The sequence below is a fragment of the Malus domestica genome, chromosome 02, assembly GCF_042453785.1.
Source record: "Malus domestica chromosome 02, GDT2T_hap1".
In the NCBI taxonomy this organism is placed as follows: Eukaryota; Viridiplantae; Streptophyta; class Magnoliopsida; order Rosales; family Rosaceae; genus Malus; species Malus domestica.
Window position 1 is genome coordinate 9,211,133 of NC_091662.1, and position 15,382 is coordinate 9,226,514.

The 15,382-nt window shown below is 38.0% G+C and overlaps 4 protein-coding genes and 1 pseudogene across 6 annotated transcripts; 4 read left to right on the plus strand and 1 right to left on the minus strand.

Annotated features, from left to right (window-relative positions):
• The first annotated feature begins 924 nt into the window (after window positions 1-924).
• On the plus strand, window positions 925-3,831 carry LOC103400423 (dehydrodolichyl diphosphate synthase CPT3-like). Of its 2 annotated transcripts, none has more exons than XM_029090030.2 (2): window positions 925-1,543; window positions 2,648-3,831. In XM_029090030.2, exon 2 carries the CDS (start codon window positions 2,657-2,659, stop codon window positions 3,653-3,655), a length of 999 nt encoding a protein of 332 aa, XP_028945863.1. In that variant the 5' UTR covers window positions 925-1,543; window positions 2,648-2,656; the 3' UTR covers window positions 3,656-3,831. The 2 variants fall into 2 exon arrangements, with proteins under 2 accessions (XP_028945863.1, XP_028945865.1); XM_029090032.2 differs by having other exon boundaries at window positions 989-1,543; window positions 2,651-3,831.
• A 337-nt stretch (window positions 3,832-4,168) lies between these two features.
• LOC114820062 (dirigent protein 19-like) lies at window positions 4,169-5,025 on the plus strand. The gene has a single exon (XM_029090069.2). The coding sequence runs from the start codon at window positions 4,274-4,276 to the stop codon at window positions 4,844-4,846; it is 573 nt and encodes a 190-aa protein (XP_028945902.1). The 5' UTR covers window positions 4,169-4,273; the 3' UTR covers window positions 4,847-5,025.
• On the minus strand, window positions 4,987-14,749 carry LOC114820060 (phosphoinositide phosphatase SAC6-like). 2 transcript variants are annotated; one of them, XM_070814914.1, is made up of 21 exons: window positions 14,424-14,749; window positions 14,075-14,247; window positions 13,886-13,969; window positions 13,430-13,557; window positions 13,203-13,294; window positions 13,015-13,072; window positions 12,817-12,873; window positions 12,680-12,713; window positions 12,420-12,500; window positions 11,790-11,896; window positions 11,571-11,657; window positions 11,402-11,479; window positions 11,086-11,156; window positions 10,897-10,995; window positions 10,262-10,361; window positions 10,025-10,133; window positions 9,814-9,886; window positions 9,528-9,621; window positions 9,298-9,390; window positions 5,524-5,590; window positions 4,987-5,340 (listed from the first exon to the last, which is right to left on the minus strand). In XM_070814914.1, exons 2-21 carry the CDS (start codon window positions 14,220-14,222, stop codon window positions 5,228-5,230), a joined length of 1,773 nt encoding a protein of 590 aa, XP_070671015.1. In that variant the 5' UTR covers window positions 14,223-14,247; window positions 14,424-14,749; the 3' UTR covers window positions 4,987-5,227. The 2 variants fall into 2 exon arrangements, with proteins under 2 accessions (XP_070671015.1, XP_028945859.2); XM_029090026.2 differs by lacking the exons at window positions 4,987-5,340; window positions 5,524-5,590 and adding exons at window positions 8,500-8,947; window positions 9,131-9,197.
• On the plus strand, window positions 6,099-7,239 carry LOC114820061 (dehydrodolichyl diphosphate synthase CPT3-like; annotated as a pseudogene).
• LOC103455656 (dirigent protein 2-like) lies at window positions 7,656-8,538 on the plus strand. The gene has a single exon (XM_008395242.4). It carries the CDS (start codon window positions 7,770-7,772, stop codon window positions 8,358-8,360), a length of 591 nt encoding a protein of 196 aa, XP_008393464.2. The 5' UTR covers window positions 7,656-7,769; the 3' UTR covers window positions 8,361-8,538.
• Window positions 14,750-15,382: the final 633 nt, after the last annotated feature.

The following is a 15,382-nucleotide window of genomic DNA, read 5'->3' on the forward strand; positions in this document are numbered from 1 at the left end:
ACGATTTTGCACCTACAAAACAACTAGCACCTTAGGTTAAGGCCCAAAGCCTCACGCACCCACGATGAATTGGGGGGTTTTGGCCGAAGAACCTCCGATGCTAAAGTTAGAATTTTAGAGAGAAATAGTGTTGAGTATTTGGGATTTTTTGTAAGAGAATTGGAATCTATTTATAGGGATAGGGGTGGCCAGCCTAGCTAGGGTTTTTGTGTTTGATTTAGGTTTAATTAGCCAATTTATTTGGCAATTAAACATAAAATGAATGTTTTGGTGGTTTTTGGAATTAATTGGCTAGTTAATTAGGGTAATTAAAAAGGGAAAATAGTGGAAAAGGTGGAGAATAAGATGGTTTACTTTTCTTGATGGGATTGGCCGGCCACTTTAGTAGTTTTAGGTTTGGATGAGTGTTTCAATTGATAATTAAGGGTTTGATTAGGTAATTAATCCCTTAATTAGTCAATTATTATGATTTTAGGAAATATGAAAGGAATAAGTATATTATTTAGCTAATTGATTAGCTAAATAATGAAATGGGAAATATATGAATAAATTAGGTTTTAAGTTGATACCTATTTTGGGCACTTTTGACTTGGTTGAAGAATAATTGTCTGCTGCTTGCGCGTAAGAATCCCGGTATACATGAAGGGTAGTTTTGTCTTCTTTTGTCAAAAATCTACGTGTCGCCTTATGATTATTTTTGGCTCCACAGTTAGGATTTTTATTGTTTTAATTTTTCAATTTTATTGAACATTTACTTTTTACTATTAGTACTTTTTGTGTCTTATAAACGTTTTTAATGTACCGTTAAAGTTTACTTTGTAAATAACATTTTCTATGACCATCAGTCATTGTTATAAACGTGAGCACTCTTGTTTCTTTCAAATAAAAAAATATAGAAAAGAATATCTTTTCTTCTTTGCCTTTTTTTTAAAGAAAGACAGGGGAAGCCTCCCTAATAAAAATACCCCCACAAAAAGCAGAAGAAAATGATAAAAAGGGGGTGACTGTGTGCAATGCAGGGAGTGCCCTTTCCTTTTCACCTTTCTTTCCAATATTTTTTTGTAACTTTGCAGATTACAGTTGAACTACTGTGTCTGTGTGTTCCTCTGTGTGTGCATACGTATGGCTGTTTTGCTTTGGTTTCTCATACCAAAAAAACCAGCAAACATCACTTTCTTCTAAAGTCTTCTAATTTTCTCGCATTCGTATATTTTTCGTGGCTTTTGTGTTCTTCTTAATTATCTTCCATTTTCTGCGATCGATGTTTTTCTTTTAATCTCATATTTTAAAACCAGCAAACATCACTTTCTTCTAAACTCTTCTAATTTTCTCGCATTCGTATATTTTTCGTGGCTTTTGTGTTCTTCACAATTATCTTCCATTTTCTGCGATCGATGTTTTTCTTTAAATCTCATATTTTTTGAAAGATAATTTCATGTTTTTGTGGCTCAGTGTCTCCCTAAACCACGCTTAAATATAGGTCATAATTTTCTTCAATCTTCATTCGTTAGCCAGTGCTCGACTCATTCATCAATATATTCATGTAAGTCCTTAACACCTTATTTTGGGATTTTTTTTTCTATGTTATGGGAAATGATTTGTAGGCATCTTTTTTTTCTCGTCGTGTAAACTCTCGTTTATTTCTAGTCTTTGAATTGAATGAAATAAGGAGAATTGATAAATGATTTTAAACAGGGTGTGTAGAGGGAGAAAAATAGCGTGTCGAAATTATTTTCCTCATGTGTGTACCGTATATAAATTTTTATTTAGTTTCTTATGCGGTGTGATTGGGTTTTAGACTATTTCCTTTGTTTTTGTACTGCGTTTGGCTGCTCAGAAAACTGAGGAAGGGAGAAAAAAGTCCCAAACTTTGAATATTTTGTGTCATTACTTGGAACCTAATATTATTTTTTACTACTAACGTAAAGTTCAGTGCTCTGATGGTATTTTTTGGCTTGGTTGAGGTGGGTTTTTTTAAAATATATTTTCTTCTGTTTTTATGTACTATATACAGTGTTTGATATGTAATTCTTTTGAACATGGAATTGATAAGTGAGAAATTATGTATGATTTTGACTTAAGGGTCATGCACTCCAATTATTAATTTGGGATGACCTCTCTTCTGCTTGACAAATTGCTTCATCCATAAAGTGTTGAAATTTCTTATGTTTATTTAAGAAATTAATTAGAGATTTGATTTGATTTTGTATTAGGGTATTTTTGGCATTTACGAATTAGGATTTCTCTAGGTTATATCGCTATAAATATAGTTCGTAAATTAGTTTAAGAAACAAGTTAGTCAAAGTCTAGTTTTACGAGTTATATTTTGAATTTTGTTGCTTAGCCTGATTTTCAACATAAAAGTCTATGTTTGTGGACTTTTCTTTGCCTTCTTTTCCATTTTGGTCTCGTAAACATTGCTGAGTATTTACAGTTAAAAAGTCATTATTTCTCAGCTGTGAATCATGTACTAAAATATATACATAATTAACTTAATAAAAGCACAACGCACATCTCCAACGGTGATAGATTTGTAAAGAGGAAGCAATCATGTCTCAGATCTTTCAACTCATTTTCTTTATTTTCTTGCATTTTTATGGAGGGTGTTTAAGGTTTCGTGTTCACTTGAGGTTTCATTTCTCTTCAGCAGGATCATATGATGGAGAAAAACATTGTGATTAGTGAAAGCGAAAGCAGGGCAATTGCAAGCCAAAAGTTGGGGGGTTTAGGCACTTTTCTGAGGAAATGCTTGTTCAGTGTTGTCTCTGTGGGCCCCATTCCTGAACACATAGCCTTCATCATGGATGGAAACAGAAGGTATGCAAAGAGGAGGAACTTGCCTGTTGGGGAAGGCCACAAAGCCGGATTTTTATCTCTCATGTCGATTCTCCGGTACTGCTACGAGTTGGGAGTGAAGTATGTGACAGTGTATGCCTTCAGCATTGACAATTTCAAGAGGCGGCCCGACGAGGTGAAAACTCTGATGGATTTGTTGCAGGAGAAGATTGAAGGGTTGCTTGAGAAAGAAAGTATTGTAAACCAGTTTGGCATTCGGGTATACTTTATCGGTAACTTGAAGCTTTTGAATGAGTCTGTGAGGGTTGCTGCTGAGAAGGCAATGAAGGCCACTGCCAATAATTCAAAGGCTGTGCTTTTGATCTGTGTGGCTTATACTTCTTGTGATGAGATTGTCCATGCTGTTGAAGAATCCTGCAACATGAAAAAGAGCGAAATTCGAGCACAGATTAACGGAACAAAGGGTGGCTGCAATGGCGGTATGGATGGAGAAGCGGGGTTAGATACTAGCGAAGCTTGCAATGAGAAAGTTGAGGGGGAGGAGAAGGAAAACGCAAGGGTTAAACATGTCGAAAAAGGTGAAGGGGAATTTCTTGAGAATGAGAAGCAGCTTCCTGTTGTAAAGGTAGTGGATGTTGAGAAGCACTTGTACATGTCAGTGGCACCTGATCCAGACATTTTGATTCGAACTTCAGGTGAGACACGCTTAAGCAATTTTCTGCTTTGGCAAACTTCTAACTGCCCGTTGTACTCCCCTGCTGCACTGTGGCCGGATTTGGGTATGTGGCACTTGGTTTGGGTAATTCTGAACTTCCAGAGAAACCACTACTATTTGGAGAAGAAAAGGAAGCAGATGTAATGATCATAACGCCGTGGAGATTTGTAAATCATGTGATCATGCTTACAATTCCTCTGGAAGTTGGAAATGTTGAACAAACAGCTTGTATTTTCCCGGATTCTTTACTTATACTATGCATAATAGCGTGTCAATATTTGGTGATCTTAATTAATAATATATGCTTCTTACTTACTAAATCATTCATGTTATAACACGTGTATAACAATATTCTACTGCTCGGTTCAGAAGAATCGGAACTTAGTAGAAGATTGGGCCGCAATGATTTTATTATTGTGATCTGTTTTTCACACTCAATGTAACCCTACATACAGTTGAAGGCGGCTATAGCTTTTGAAAATGATGCAGCAACCAATTCAACTTTTTTTTATCATGGTTGCCGCATGAAATTTCCTAACAGAGAGATAAAGGCCACTTTTCTGGATAATCAACCAACCCCCCCTTTGGATGGTCTTGATCAAAACCCCAAAATCTGTGTTTTGTCGATCGGACGGCAGATATTGAGTAAAAAATTACCTACCAAATGTGAATTTATGCTCTCCCATTGTATAAGACTCCATATTAGACCTAGACTTTCATGTAAAATACAGTGTTCTCCAAGTTCTTCATGCTAGAACTGCCATGGCTCTCGGTCTGCGATTCGATATAGTTCTTCTTCCGGTTCTACTTTCCGCCCTCCTCCTAACTAAAGCCGCCTCTATCTCTCATCACCACCATGACCGCCACCACCATCATCTCAAGTCCCTCCACTTCACTCTCTTTCAACACGAAACCATAAACAGAACCGGATATATTGTAGTGAATGGTGTAACAGGACCAGGCGTAAGTCAAACCACTACCCCTTTTGGCACCGTGTTTGTTTTCCAGGATCCGATGACTGTCACAGCCAATCGATCTTCGAAAGCAGTTGGGATAGCTCAAGGAACTTCTGTCACATCCAGCTTAGATGGGCTTCAGAGCATTTCAGTAGCGAAGATCACTTTGCGCTTGAAGAACCACTCCGGTTCAGTTTCTATAGTCGGAGGCACGCATAATGTGAAGCCCGCCGATCATCCTGTTGTGGGAGGCACCGGCGATTTCCTGTTTGTTCAAGGCTACGTGACATCGTCCCCTGTCGATCTCAGGGGCCTAACTGTTGTCTACAAGATTGCATTTCACCTTTACTGGCCTCCGTATGCAACTCAAGCTTCTTAAGCGTGATTTTGTATCTCCACTTTTTCCTTAATGTTATCGCTATCTAAGATTGAAATGTAATTTGATTAGATCATCGGTTAAATCCACGATGAAAACCGAAAATAGATGAATCAATCTGATGTAAAAATAAATAAATGTGGTTTCACGAAACAGGAATCAAAATTTCAATCTCTAATTAATCGTCATAGCGAAGATACAGAAAATTTCAAGTTACAATTTTCAAACCATGTCCACGAAAAGCTTGAACAAGGCGCAAGCATTTACAGAAAAAAGAACGATGATAAGAATATAAGTCGTTACCAAAAGAAGCAGGTGTTTACATGTCGTGTTAACTTTCGCGTATAACTGATGAAGAATTCAAGACTCTGTGTGGGGTACGAATCAAAGAATCAAATACCATGAAGCAAGCAGGAAAAGCTTCACGAATGCAGCTATAGCAATACTTAGACCTGCCCATATAAATGAGAAGAACAAGTGCCGTAGATCGTACCTAACTGCAAAAGCATTGGAGGCAAAATCATCATTTAGTTGCAGATTTGCAAAGATGTTAACGATCAGATATTGTTTCTCTCAAGAAAATTAACCAACATTGTCCCGGTCCCATCCCACCCTTTCACCACCGAAGCCATGATTTCTGCAAATCTATCTTTGTCACAACATGACATGTTTATATTTACCTTGCCTCAATGACAATGTCGCAAAAAAGAACCCCGTCAAAACGAAAAACAAAGCCAGTGGAAATGACTGCAGAACAATGCGCACCTGCAGACATTGTAAGCCCTCTAAGCACAACCTCTATATGCTAGATAGAGAGAGAGAGAAAGAGAGAAGGTAGAAGAAAAGAGAAAAGGATGTACTCACAGACTCTAAAGCATTCATCTAATTTGGGATGTGATTTAATAGTTTCTTCAGCCGCAAAAATTCCAAGCCTTCTAAGTTGGCATTCCAACATATTTCGGGCTATCATGCTCTGCAACAAATCAGACTCTTTTAGGGAAGAAACATTGGGAAAAAAAGGTATACAACTAGAACCATCAATAAAGTGATTATAAAATAGTAGTCCGGGTTTGGCTGCATAACTGAAAGAAGTAGTAGCGACAACAGTTAAAAAGTCATTATTTCTTAGCTGTGAATCATGTACTAAAATATATACATAATTAACTTAATAAAAGCACAACGCACATCTCCAACGGTGATAGATTTGTAAAGAGGAAGCGATCATGTCTCAGATCTTTCAACTCATTTTCTTTATGTTCTTGTATTTATATGGAGGGAGTTTAAGGTTTCGTGTTCACTTGAGGTTTCATTTCTCTTCAGCAGGATCATATGATGGAGAAAAACAGTGTGATTAGTGAAAGCGAAAGCAGGGCAATTGCAAGCCAAAAGTTGGGGGGTTTAGGCACTTTTCTGAGGAAATGCTTGTTCAGTGTTGTCTCTGTGGGCCCCATTCCTGAACACATAGCCTTCATCATGGATGGAAACAGAAGGTATGCAAAGAGGAGGAACTTGCCTGTTGGGGAAGGCCACAGAGCTGGATTTCCATCTCTCATGTCGATTCTCCGGTACTGCTAGGATTTGGGAGTGAAGTATGTGACAGTGTATGCCTTCAGCATTGACAATTTCAAGAGGCGGCCCGACGAGGTGAAAACTCTGATGGATTTGTTGCGGGAGAAGATTGAAGGGTTGCTTGAGAAAGAAAGCATTGTAAACCAGTTTGGCAATCGGGTATACTTTATCGGTAACTTGAAGCTTTTGAACGAGTCTGTGAGGGTTGCTGCTGAGAAGGCAATGAAGGCCACTGCCAATAATTCAAAGGCTGTGCTTTTGATCTGTGTGGCTTATACTTCTTGTGATGAGATTATCCATGCTGTTGAAGAATCCTGCAATGTGAAAAAGAGCGAAATTCGAGCACAGATTAACGGAGCAAAGGGTGGCCGCAATGGCGGTATGGATGGAGAAGCGGGGTTAGATACTAGCTAAGCTTGCAATGAGAACGTTGAGGGGGAGGAGAAGGAAAACACAAGGGTTAAACATGTCGAAAAAGATGAAGGGGAATTTCTAGAGAGTGAGAAGCAGCTTCCTGTTGTAAAGGTAGTGAATGTTGAGAAGCACTTGTACATGTCAGTGGCACCTGATCCAGACATTTTGATTCGAACTTCAGGTGAGACACGCTTAAGCAATTTTCTGCTTTGGCAAACTTCTAACTGCCCGTTGTACTCCCCTGCTGCACTGTGGCCGGATTTGGGTATGTGGCACTTGGTTTGGGCAATTCTGAACTTCCAACTATTTGGAGAAGAAAAGGAAGCAGATGTAACGATCATAACGCTGTGGAGATTTGTAAATCATGTGATTATGCTTACAATTCCTCTGGAAGCTTGGAAATGTTGAACAAACAGCTTATATTTTCCTGGATTCTTAACTTATATGACAGCGTGTCATTATTTGGTGATCTTAATTAATAATATATGCTTCTTACTTACTAAATCATTCATGTTATAACACGTGTATAACAATCTTCTACTGCTCGGTTCAGAAGAATCGGAACTCAGTAGAAGATTGGGCCACGATGATTTTATTATTGTGATATGTTTTTCACACTCAATGTAACTCTACATACAGTTGAAGGCGACTATAGCTTTTGAAAATGATGCAGCAACCAATTCAAGTTTTTTTATCATGGTTGCTGCATGAAAATTCAAAACAGAGATAAGGGCCACTTTTCTGGATAATCAACCAACCCCCCCTTTGGATGGTCTTGATCAAAACCCCAAAATCTGTGTTTTGACGATCGGGCAGCAGATATTGAGTCAAAAATTACCTACCAAATGTGAATTTATGCTCTCCCATTGTATAAGACTCCATACTAGAACTAGACTTTCATGTAAAATTCAGTGTTCTCCAAGTTCTTCATGCTAGAACTGCCATGGCTCTCGCTCTGCGATTCGATATAGTTCTTCTTCCGGTTCTACTTTCCGCCCTCCTCCTAACTAAAGCCGCCTCTACCTCTCATCACCACCATGACCGTCGCCACCACCATAACCGTCACCACCATCATCTCAAGTCCCTCCACTTCACTCTCTTTCAACACGAAACCAGAAACAGAACTGGATATATTGTAGTGAATGGTGTAACAGGACCAGGCGTAAGTCAAACCACTACCCCTTTTGGCACCGTGTTTGTTTTCCAGGATCCGATGACTGTCACAGCCAATCAATCTTCAAAAGCAGTTGGGATAGCTCAAGGAACTACCGTCTCATCCAGCTTAGATGGACTTCAGAGCATTTCAGTGGCTAAGATCACTTTGCGCTTGAAGAACCACTCTGGTTCAGTTTCTATAGTCAGAGACACGCATAATGTGAAGGCCACCGATCATCCCGTTGTGGGAGGCACCGGCGATTTCCTGTTTGTTCAAGGCTACGTGACATCGTCCCCTGTCGATCTCAGGGGCCTAACTGTTGTCTACAGGATTGCATTTCACCTTTACTGGCCTCCATATACAACTCAAGTTTCTTAAGTGTGATTTTGTATCTCCACTTTTTCTTTAATGTTATCGCTATCTAAGATTGAAATGTAATTTGATTAGATCATCGGTTAAATCCACGATGAAAACCAAAAATAGATGAACCAATCTGATGTAAAAAAAATAAATGTGGTTTCACGAAACAGGAATCAAAATTTCAATCTCTAATTAATCGTCATAGCGAAGATACAGAAAATTTCAAGTTACAATTTTCAAACCATGTCCATGAAAAGCTTGAACAAGGCGCAAGCATTTACAGAAAAAAGAACGATGATAAGAATATAAGTCGTTACCAAAAGAAGCAGGTGTTTACATGTCGTGTTAACTTTCACGTATAACTGATGAAGAATTCAAGACTCTGTGGGGTACGAATCAAAGAATCAAATACCATGAAGCAAGCAGGAAAAGCTTCACAGCAAAATGAATCGGCCACAACATTCTGACACAGAATTAAGACCGAGGCTTGTGTAGACGAGGTCTGTTGCAGAAAATACGCCCATTGGCCCTCACGAATGCAGCTATAGCAATACTTAGACCTGCCCATATAAATGAGAAGAACAAGTGCCGTAGATCGTACCTAACTGCAAAAGTATTGGAGACAAAATCATCATTTAGTTGCAGATTTGCAAAGATGTTAACGATCAGATATTGTTTCTCTCAAGAAAATGAACCAACATTATCCCAGTCCCATCCCACCCTTTCACCACCGAAGCTATGATTTCTGCAAATCTATCTTTGTCACAACATGACATGTTTATATTTACCTTGCCTCAGTGACAATGTCGCAAAAAAGAACCCCGTCAAAACGAAAAACAAAGCCAGTGGAAATGACTGCAGAACAAAATAATGCGAGTTAAGACACTGGTAAAGGTCGGGAGTTGGGAAATAAAAAAACAAAGTTAACATGAATACACATCTTAATTTGACTTACAGCAACAGCCTCAAGTCCTCCTTTTTGTGATGACGGTGTCATATCTCTGCTGACCGAGACAATGTAATGTCCTTGGAGGAGGTCAATTGCATCCTTCAGGCATTTCCACCAAAACAAAGAAGTAATCAGTACGTAAATAATTGCAGAAGAGATGATATTGCTTTCATACAAAGAGATCCAACACTTATGTACCGAGAAAGGGAGAGATGAATAAAAGGAAGCACACCAACCTGTTTTGTTCCATCGCAAAAGTTATTATAGTAATAACGTAGAAGAGCACTGACTCCATCCTTAGCAATCCCTTGCATTGTCCGCTGTCCACATCTAAGATCCAGCCGAATAAACAAAATTTACCACACCGAAAAACTAAAACTTTCTATCTTATTCTTATGCCAGTAGCAAAACATAAACATGCTCCGAAACCTTCCAAAAGATTTTTCCCCGGCTTCCTAAGTCAGAATCACATTTCTAGGGTAAGAATGCATTAGATGTATGAGTAGATCCATGTATAAGTACCTTACAAAATCTCCCTTCAAAGCAGGAGTTCCAGAATACTGAATGCTTACATCATCCCCATGATTAGCCCACACTGGGGAAAAAAAAAACACAATAAATCAGAAGCAATACGCACCTGCAGACATGGTAAGCCCTCTAAGCACAACCTCTATATGCTAGAGAGAGAGAGAGAGAGAGAGAGGTAGAAGAAAAGAGAAAAAGATTTACTGACAGACTCTAAAGCATTCATCTAAATTGGGATGTGATTTAATAGTTTCTTCAGCAGCAAAAATTCCAAGCCTTCTAAGTTGGCATTCCAACATATTTCGGGCTATCATGCTCTGCAACAAATCATACTCTTTTAGGGAACAAACATTGGGAAAAAATGGTATACAACAGGAGGAAAAAACAAGGAGAAAGATAAAGGGTTTAGCATTTTCTACAAACGATTTGCAGATCATTAACTTACCTGTGTAACATTTGTACGATCTAAGCAATCAATGCAATTGGTCCTTACAACTCCCAGTTGCTCCTTCATTTTCTCACCCTTTTCGTTCAATAGAAGATACCTATATTTCAATCGTGGTGAATAAGCAAAATAAGGGTTAAGATGACATCTTCTAATTGTTAGGCATTGAGTACGTAATGAACTTATGATAAATGCATCTTCACACAAATACACAGGAGAGCAAATAAGTATAAATCAAACATAAACTGCGTAAATTACTTCATCAACTTTGCTGTTGAAATTAGCTGCTTGTATGTCATTCCATCCCTGACCATTTAAACTTTTGAGGTATATTACTTTTGTGGTTCATGGGTAGTCTAACACTTAGTAAATCGCTCCTTATTGCAAAATATCACAGAATATACCTTATGAAAAAGCTATATGTGCCTATACTCCTATTAATTAGAAAACGTTACCATTGCCAATACATTCCTCTGCGTGATGCAATGCAAGTGTCTAGGATTACTCTACTTCTGCTGAACTCACCCTCAACAAGTAAAATGATATTTGAAAGGGAAAAATGAATAATGAAGCATTATATACCAAAATGTGTGTCAAGAAATTAAACGCTTATTACAGTTTGAAGAAAAACATACCCATTTCTGTCCAGGAAATCTACAATTTGCTCATAAAGAATAGAGAGGCGCTCAAAATGGACATGTCCACAGATATGGTGGAAATCGAAGTGCCAATATCTACAATATTCCGAAGTCTCAACATAAAACAGATCCATACCAAAGAAGAAGAAAAGAAGGGTAAAAGGGTTAGGTGAAAGGAAATTCTACCTCAGATCCTCACTAACAATATGCTGCATTGCACTTGCAAATTTCTCACTCAAGCGTCCTTCACCTCCATGCTGGCAAGATAATAAAGTATCTTGAGACATAATACCCAAAATTGTGTGCACACCGACATATAGAATGTTAAAGAATGAAAAGTTTAATAGCATGCACACCTAAGATTACACTGACATGTGCACATTACACAATCTATACTTATATACATATATACATGCATTCGTGTGGATAGTCCTCAAGATTGCCTATTGGCTGGGTATTATCAGATGAATTATTCCACAAACTTTGGGACAGGAGTTCGCACCGTGTTAACAAGATCAACAGCTAATACAGCCCCATACTTTTTTCTTAAATCCAGAAAATGCCGCTCTGCCACTCGAGGCTGCATAAGATGTAGTATGCCAGTAGTCAGATGAAGATAGAATGAAATAGAAAGAATCTTAGGATTTAAAAACTAGTAACCACCAACTCACAGCTTCTTCAAGTCGCACAATTTCAAACTTGGGCTTGTATGTTAAATCAACAATTTGGTCCCAAAGCAACGGAATTGACCCCCTAACCTGCAAAAAATGAAAAAACCATTAATGATGCACTAAACTATTTAGGACAGTTAATCAGGGACAAAAAATAAATAAAACGACGTAAACAAAAGTCCATAACATAATTGTACATGCACAGCTATACAATTTTACCTGGACAAATGATGAAGTAAACCCATTCAAGTGCATAATCTGCTCAGTTTCCACAAAGTTCGCTACATACCCATCAGAATCAGCTCCTCTTCTCCACATCCGGGTGCCTTCCAAGAAATGCAAATTAATATTGATGAGACTCACTAGAGTAACAAAGACATAAGTCCTACTTCCGATGGATGTAGTGGCCCTAACTTGATAAGATATTATAACCTCTATGATTCCCAAATTTAGCATGAATGTTATTCTGCTGGAAATGAAATGCCTATACTCTTTACATAGATGCACACCAGAAATCACTGGACCTTTTACTTCCTACCTCACTGAACAGATGCAACAGAGTAGAGCTAGGCAAATCACTCTAGATGTTATAGTACTTTCTACTCGTACCATTCAACCGTCCTATTTCAATGTTACCTATTGAAATGAAGGGTAGTTGGTCCATGGCTCAAACTACGTCCATGCAAATATAATTTTTTAAATAGACAAATCCTTAGTTCTTCTCCTAGATGGTATAGTACTAAAACCAACATCTGTATTAACCACATATCTGCAATTGTATGATAACTGTTAAAATACAGAGCATGGCGATAAACAAACAACTGAAAAAGCAGGGCAAGATTTGAATACCATTTCTCCTAGTGCATCTCCTTGCAATCAGAGTAACATCGATAATATCTTTGCCAATGGCTGCTTGAAAGTGATGAAAGCGTGATGATCAATTAAGGAGAACCTTTCAAAGGAAAAACAGTTTATAAATCGAACGCCACCACACAAATGAACTAAACAAACTAAATAATACACAAGTATGAAATGTATGCATGTATGCAGGCACACAAGCACACATGCGAAACGGCAATAAATTGAAAGGAAGAACGAAATAAGGATATTCCCTTGAACAATAGGAAGTAGGTACGGATCGAGCTGCAATTAAAGACCATATAAATGCTCAAAAGTTAGTAAACGGTAATTAATAGTTCATCAGGAAACAGAACAGGTAAAACTAAAAGGTTGGCAAAGACCCGACCTTGTTATCTATCATCCCTTCCAACATATAATTGTTCCAAAGAAATCTAGGCTCTGCCTGTGGGAAAACATTTGGAGACATGAGATTAAAACCATGAAGATAAACATAAAACATGGCTATGTGAGTTTATACATAACTTTGGCAACAAGAAAATATTTGGAAACAATTTCAGTCTTCAATTGCAAAATCAAGGGATACCTGTCTCCAAAGTGGAAGCAATTTAGATTCATCGCCCAAATCATGCAATCGCTGTGCACTGTAATTACACAAACTTTTTAATATAATGAATAGCACAATTTCACCTCAAATCTTAAGTGAAACCCTTGTTCTTGTTTATCACGAGGGCTTAGAGGGTGGGGAACAACTTAATGTGGAAAAAACTTCACCTCAGTGTTAAATTGGTCTCATATGAGAAATAAAGACCAGGAGTCTTCTCTGCAATATTTAGCAGCCCAGAAAACTCCGTCTCCATCTTTTTCTGCCAAAAAGGTACAACAATATAAATTTCATGTCAGTAGCCACTACTTGATTAAGGAAAACAGAAAAGTATTAATAGGCACTCGCATAAGGAAGACTAAAGCAGGGGTGAAGGGTGGAGCAACGATGGATTCACCTGTTCTGCAGGGGAATTCTTCAAAGAATGGTCACAGGGAAAAACCTTCAAAGATGAAACTTTAAAGATAGGATGCCCCAAGTAAGAACCAACATGTTCACGGTCTGTTATAACCATTAGATATGACCCTGAAATCATAATGAAATAACAACATCAATGAAATGGAGAAGCTGCAACTCCAGGGCTAGAAAGGAATATACAATTTCTCATCCAATACTTCAAAATTTGAAGCCAATGCCATAGTATAATATGTTATCCTATTACGCTTCTTAAATAGTAGAACTTTGCAATTATATTAGATTTGGTAAATCTAAGGCCTAGCCTCAGCTTCCACATTATGTAATGAATTGGTTTGTGTATGATGTCGATTGTGAAAAGATTAGGATGCCGATCTCAAATACACAAGATGAAACGTGAAGGTCTGGACTCTGACTGGTTTGAATAAGGCAACGTTACCTGCCAAAAGCTTTAGAATCCCAACCACACCGAAAATAGTTCGAATCTTAGGAACCCGAACGGAGCTGGAATCTGGAAGCCTATCTGCAAAGCCGGAAAACCCAAATACACAAACAGTAAAATGACAGTAAAATCTGTAGCATTTAACCCAAGAAACAAAATTAAAGATTGTTCACAAAGAAAACCCACCAATGAGCTGCATAGAGCCGTCGACCCTACTGACTGCCAAAGAGGAACCCCGAGAGCCATCAGTGGGCTCGACCACATACTGATCCGGAAACTCCCACAGCCTCATTCGTGTGTACAGCTTCTGCCCAGAGTCTGCCTTCTCCATCATATTACTTGGGTAAAACTCCAAATCGCTGAACCAATCCAAAATTTCAATTTCATAAATTTCAAACCCGAGAACAGCATTAAAACTCAATCGAAAGAGAACCCAATATTTCAAATTTCATAAAATTCAAATCTTTATTCCAAAAAGTAAGGAATAATCAAAGTCATGAACATTGAACAGCATTACAATTTGCTAAAGAACTACCTTTTTCAGAGATCACCACGTGCACTTGGTGTGGTAAAAGTTAAAGAGCAGAAATTGAGATCCAAATCTCTCTCAAAATTCTTGTGAAAAAATGGAAGATCAAAGAGCAAAGCGAGAGCCTTTTTGGGGTCGGTTTGAGAATTTGACAAAGTAAAAGAAAGATGGGGTTGTGAGGCGAAGGCCATGCTTGCGTGCGTGTCTAATAAAACGCATAAGTCGGTAACGGACTCTCTCTCCTCTCTCCCTCTCTCTCTCCTCTCTCTCTCTCTCTCCCAAAGCTTTAACGGTATTTTGGGCGGAAACTACCAACTGTTTTTGCCCAAAACAGTGCTGGAGGAAGGAACTTTCCCCAATAAATTAACCAGAATATTAACAAGTCAAAAAAAGCGAACGTGGAAGATGGTGATTGGGTACTTGGGGACCCAGAGACTTTGTCGTTTGTTCTTTCTTCTGGGCAAAAATGCGGTCGTGTATTGGAGCTTGGATTTGAGACCGTTGGATCTGCATACTATTTGCTGATCTTGGACGGTTATAAAGCCAATTATTTTCTGTTAACCATTTTATATTTGTTTCTTCTACAATTCAAGTGTTAAATGTTAGAGGAGAACGATCGGCGGGATTAAACTAGTACTAAAAATTCATGTATTATTGCTTTAAGACAATGCGATAAATGGTCATCTGTTTTTATGTTTAAGAGTGCTTTTATATATGTCCATGTTTATAGGCTTCTATTGAGAAATTTTTTTCGTTATGATCGGAATACAGTGATACATTCATGTAACACATTGAACAATAAATGGCAAAACTTCTAATAGTTATGACAGAAGATATTTCTCAAAAATAAAAAATTTGCATGTTTCTCAAAACATGTTGACTAACCATCACAATTTTAAGTCATAAAATCTATTTGATTTCACTAAGGTTTTGAAAATTCACATAAGACTTTTCGTTGATATTCT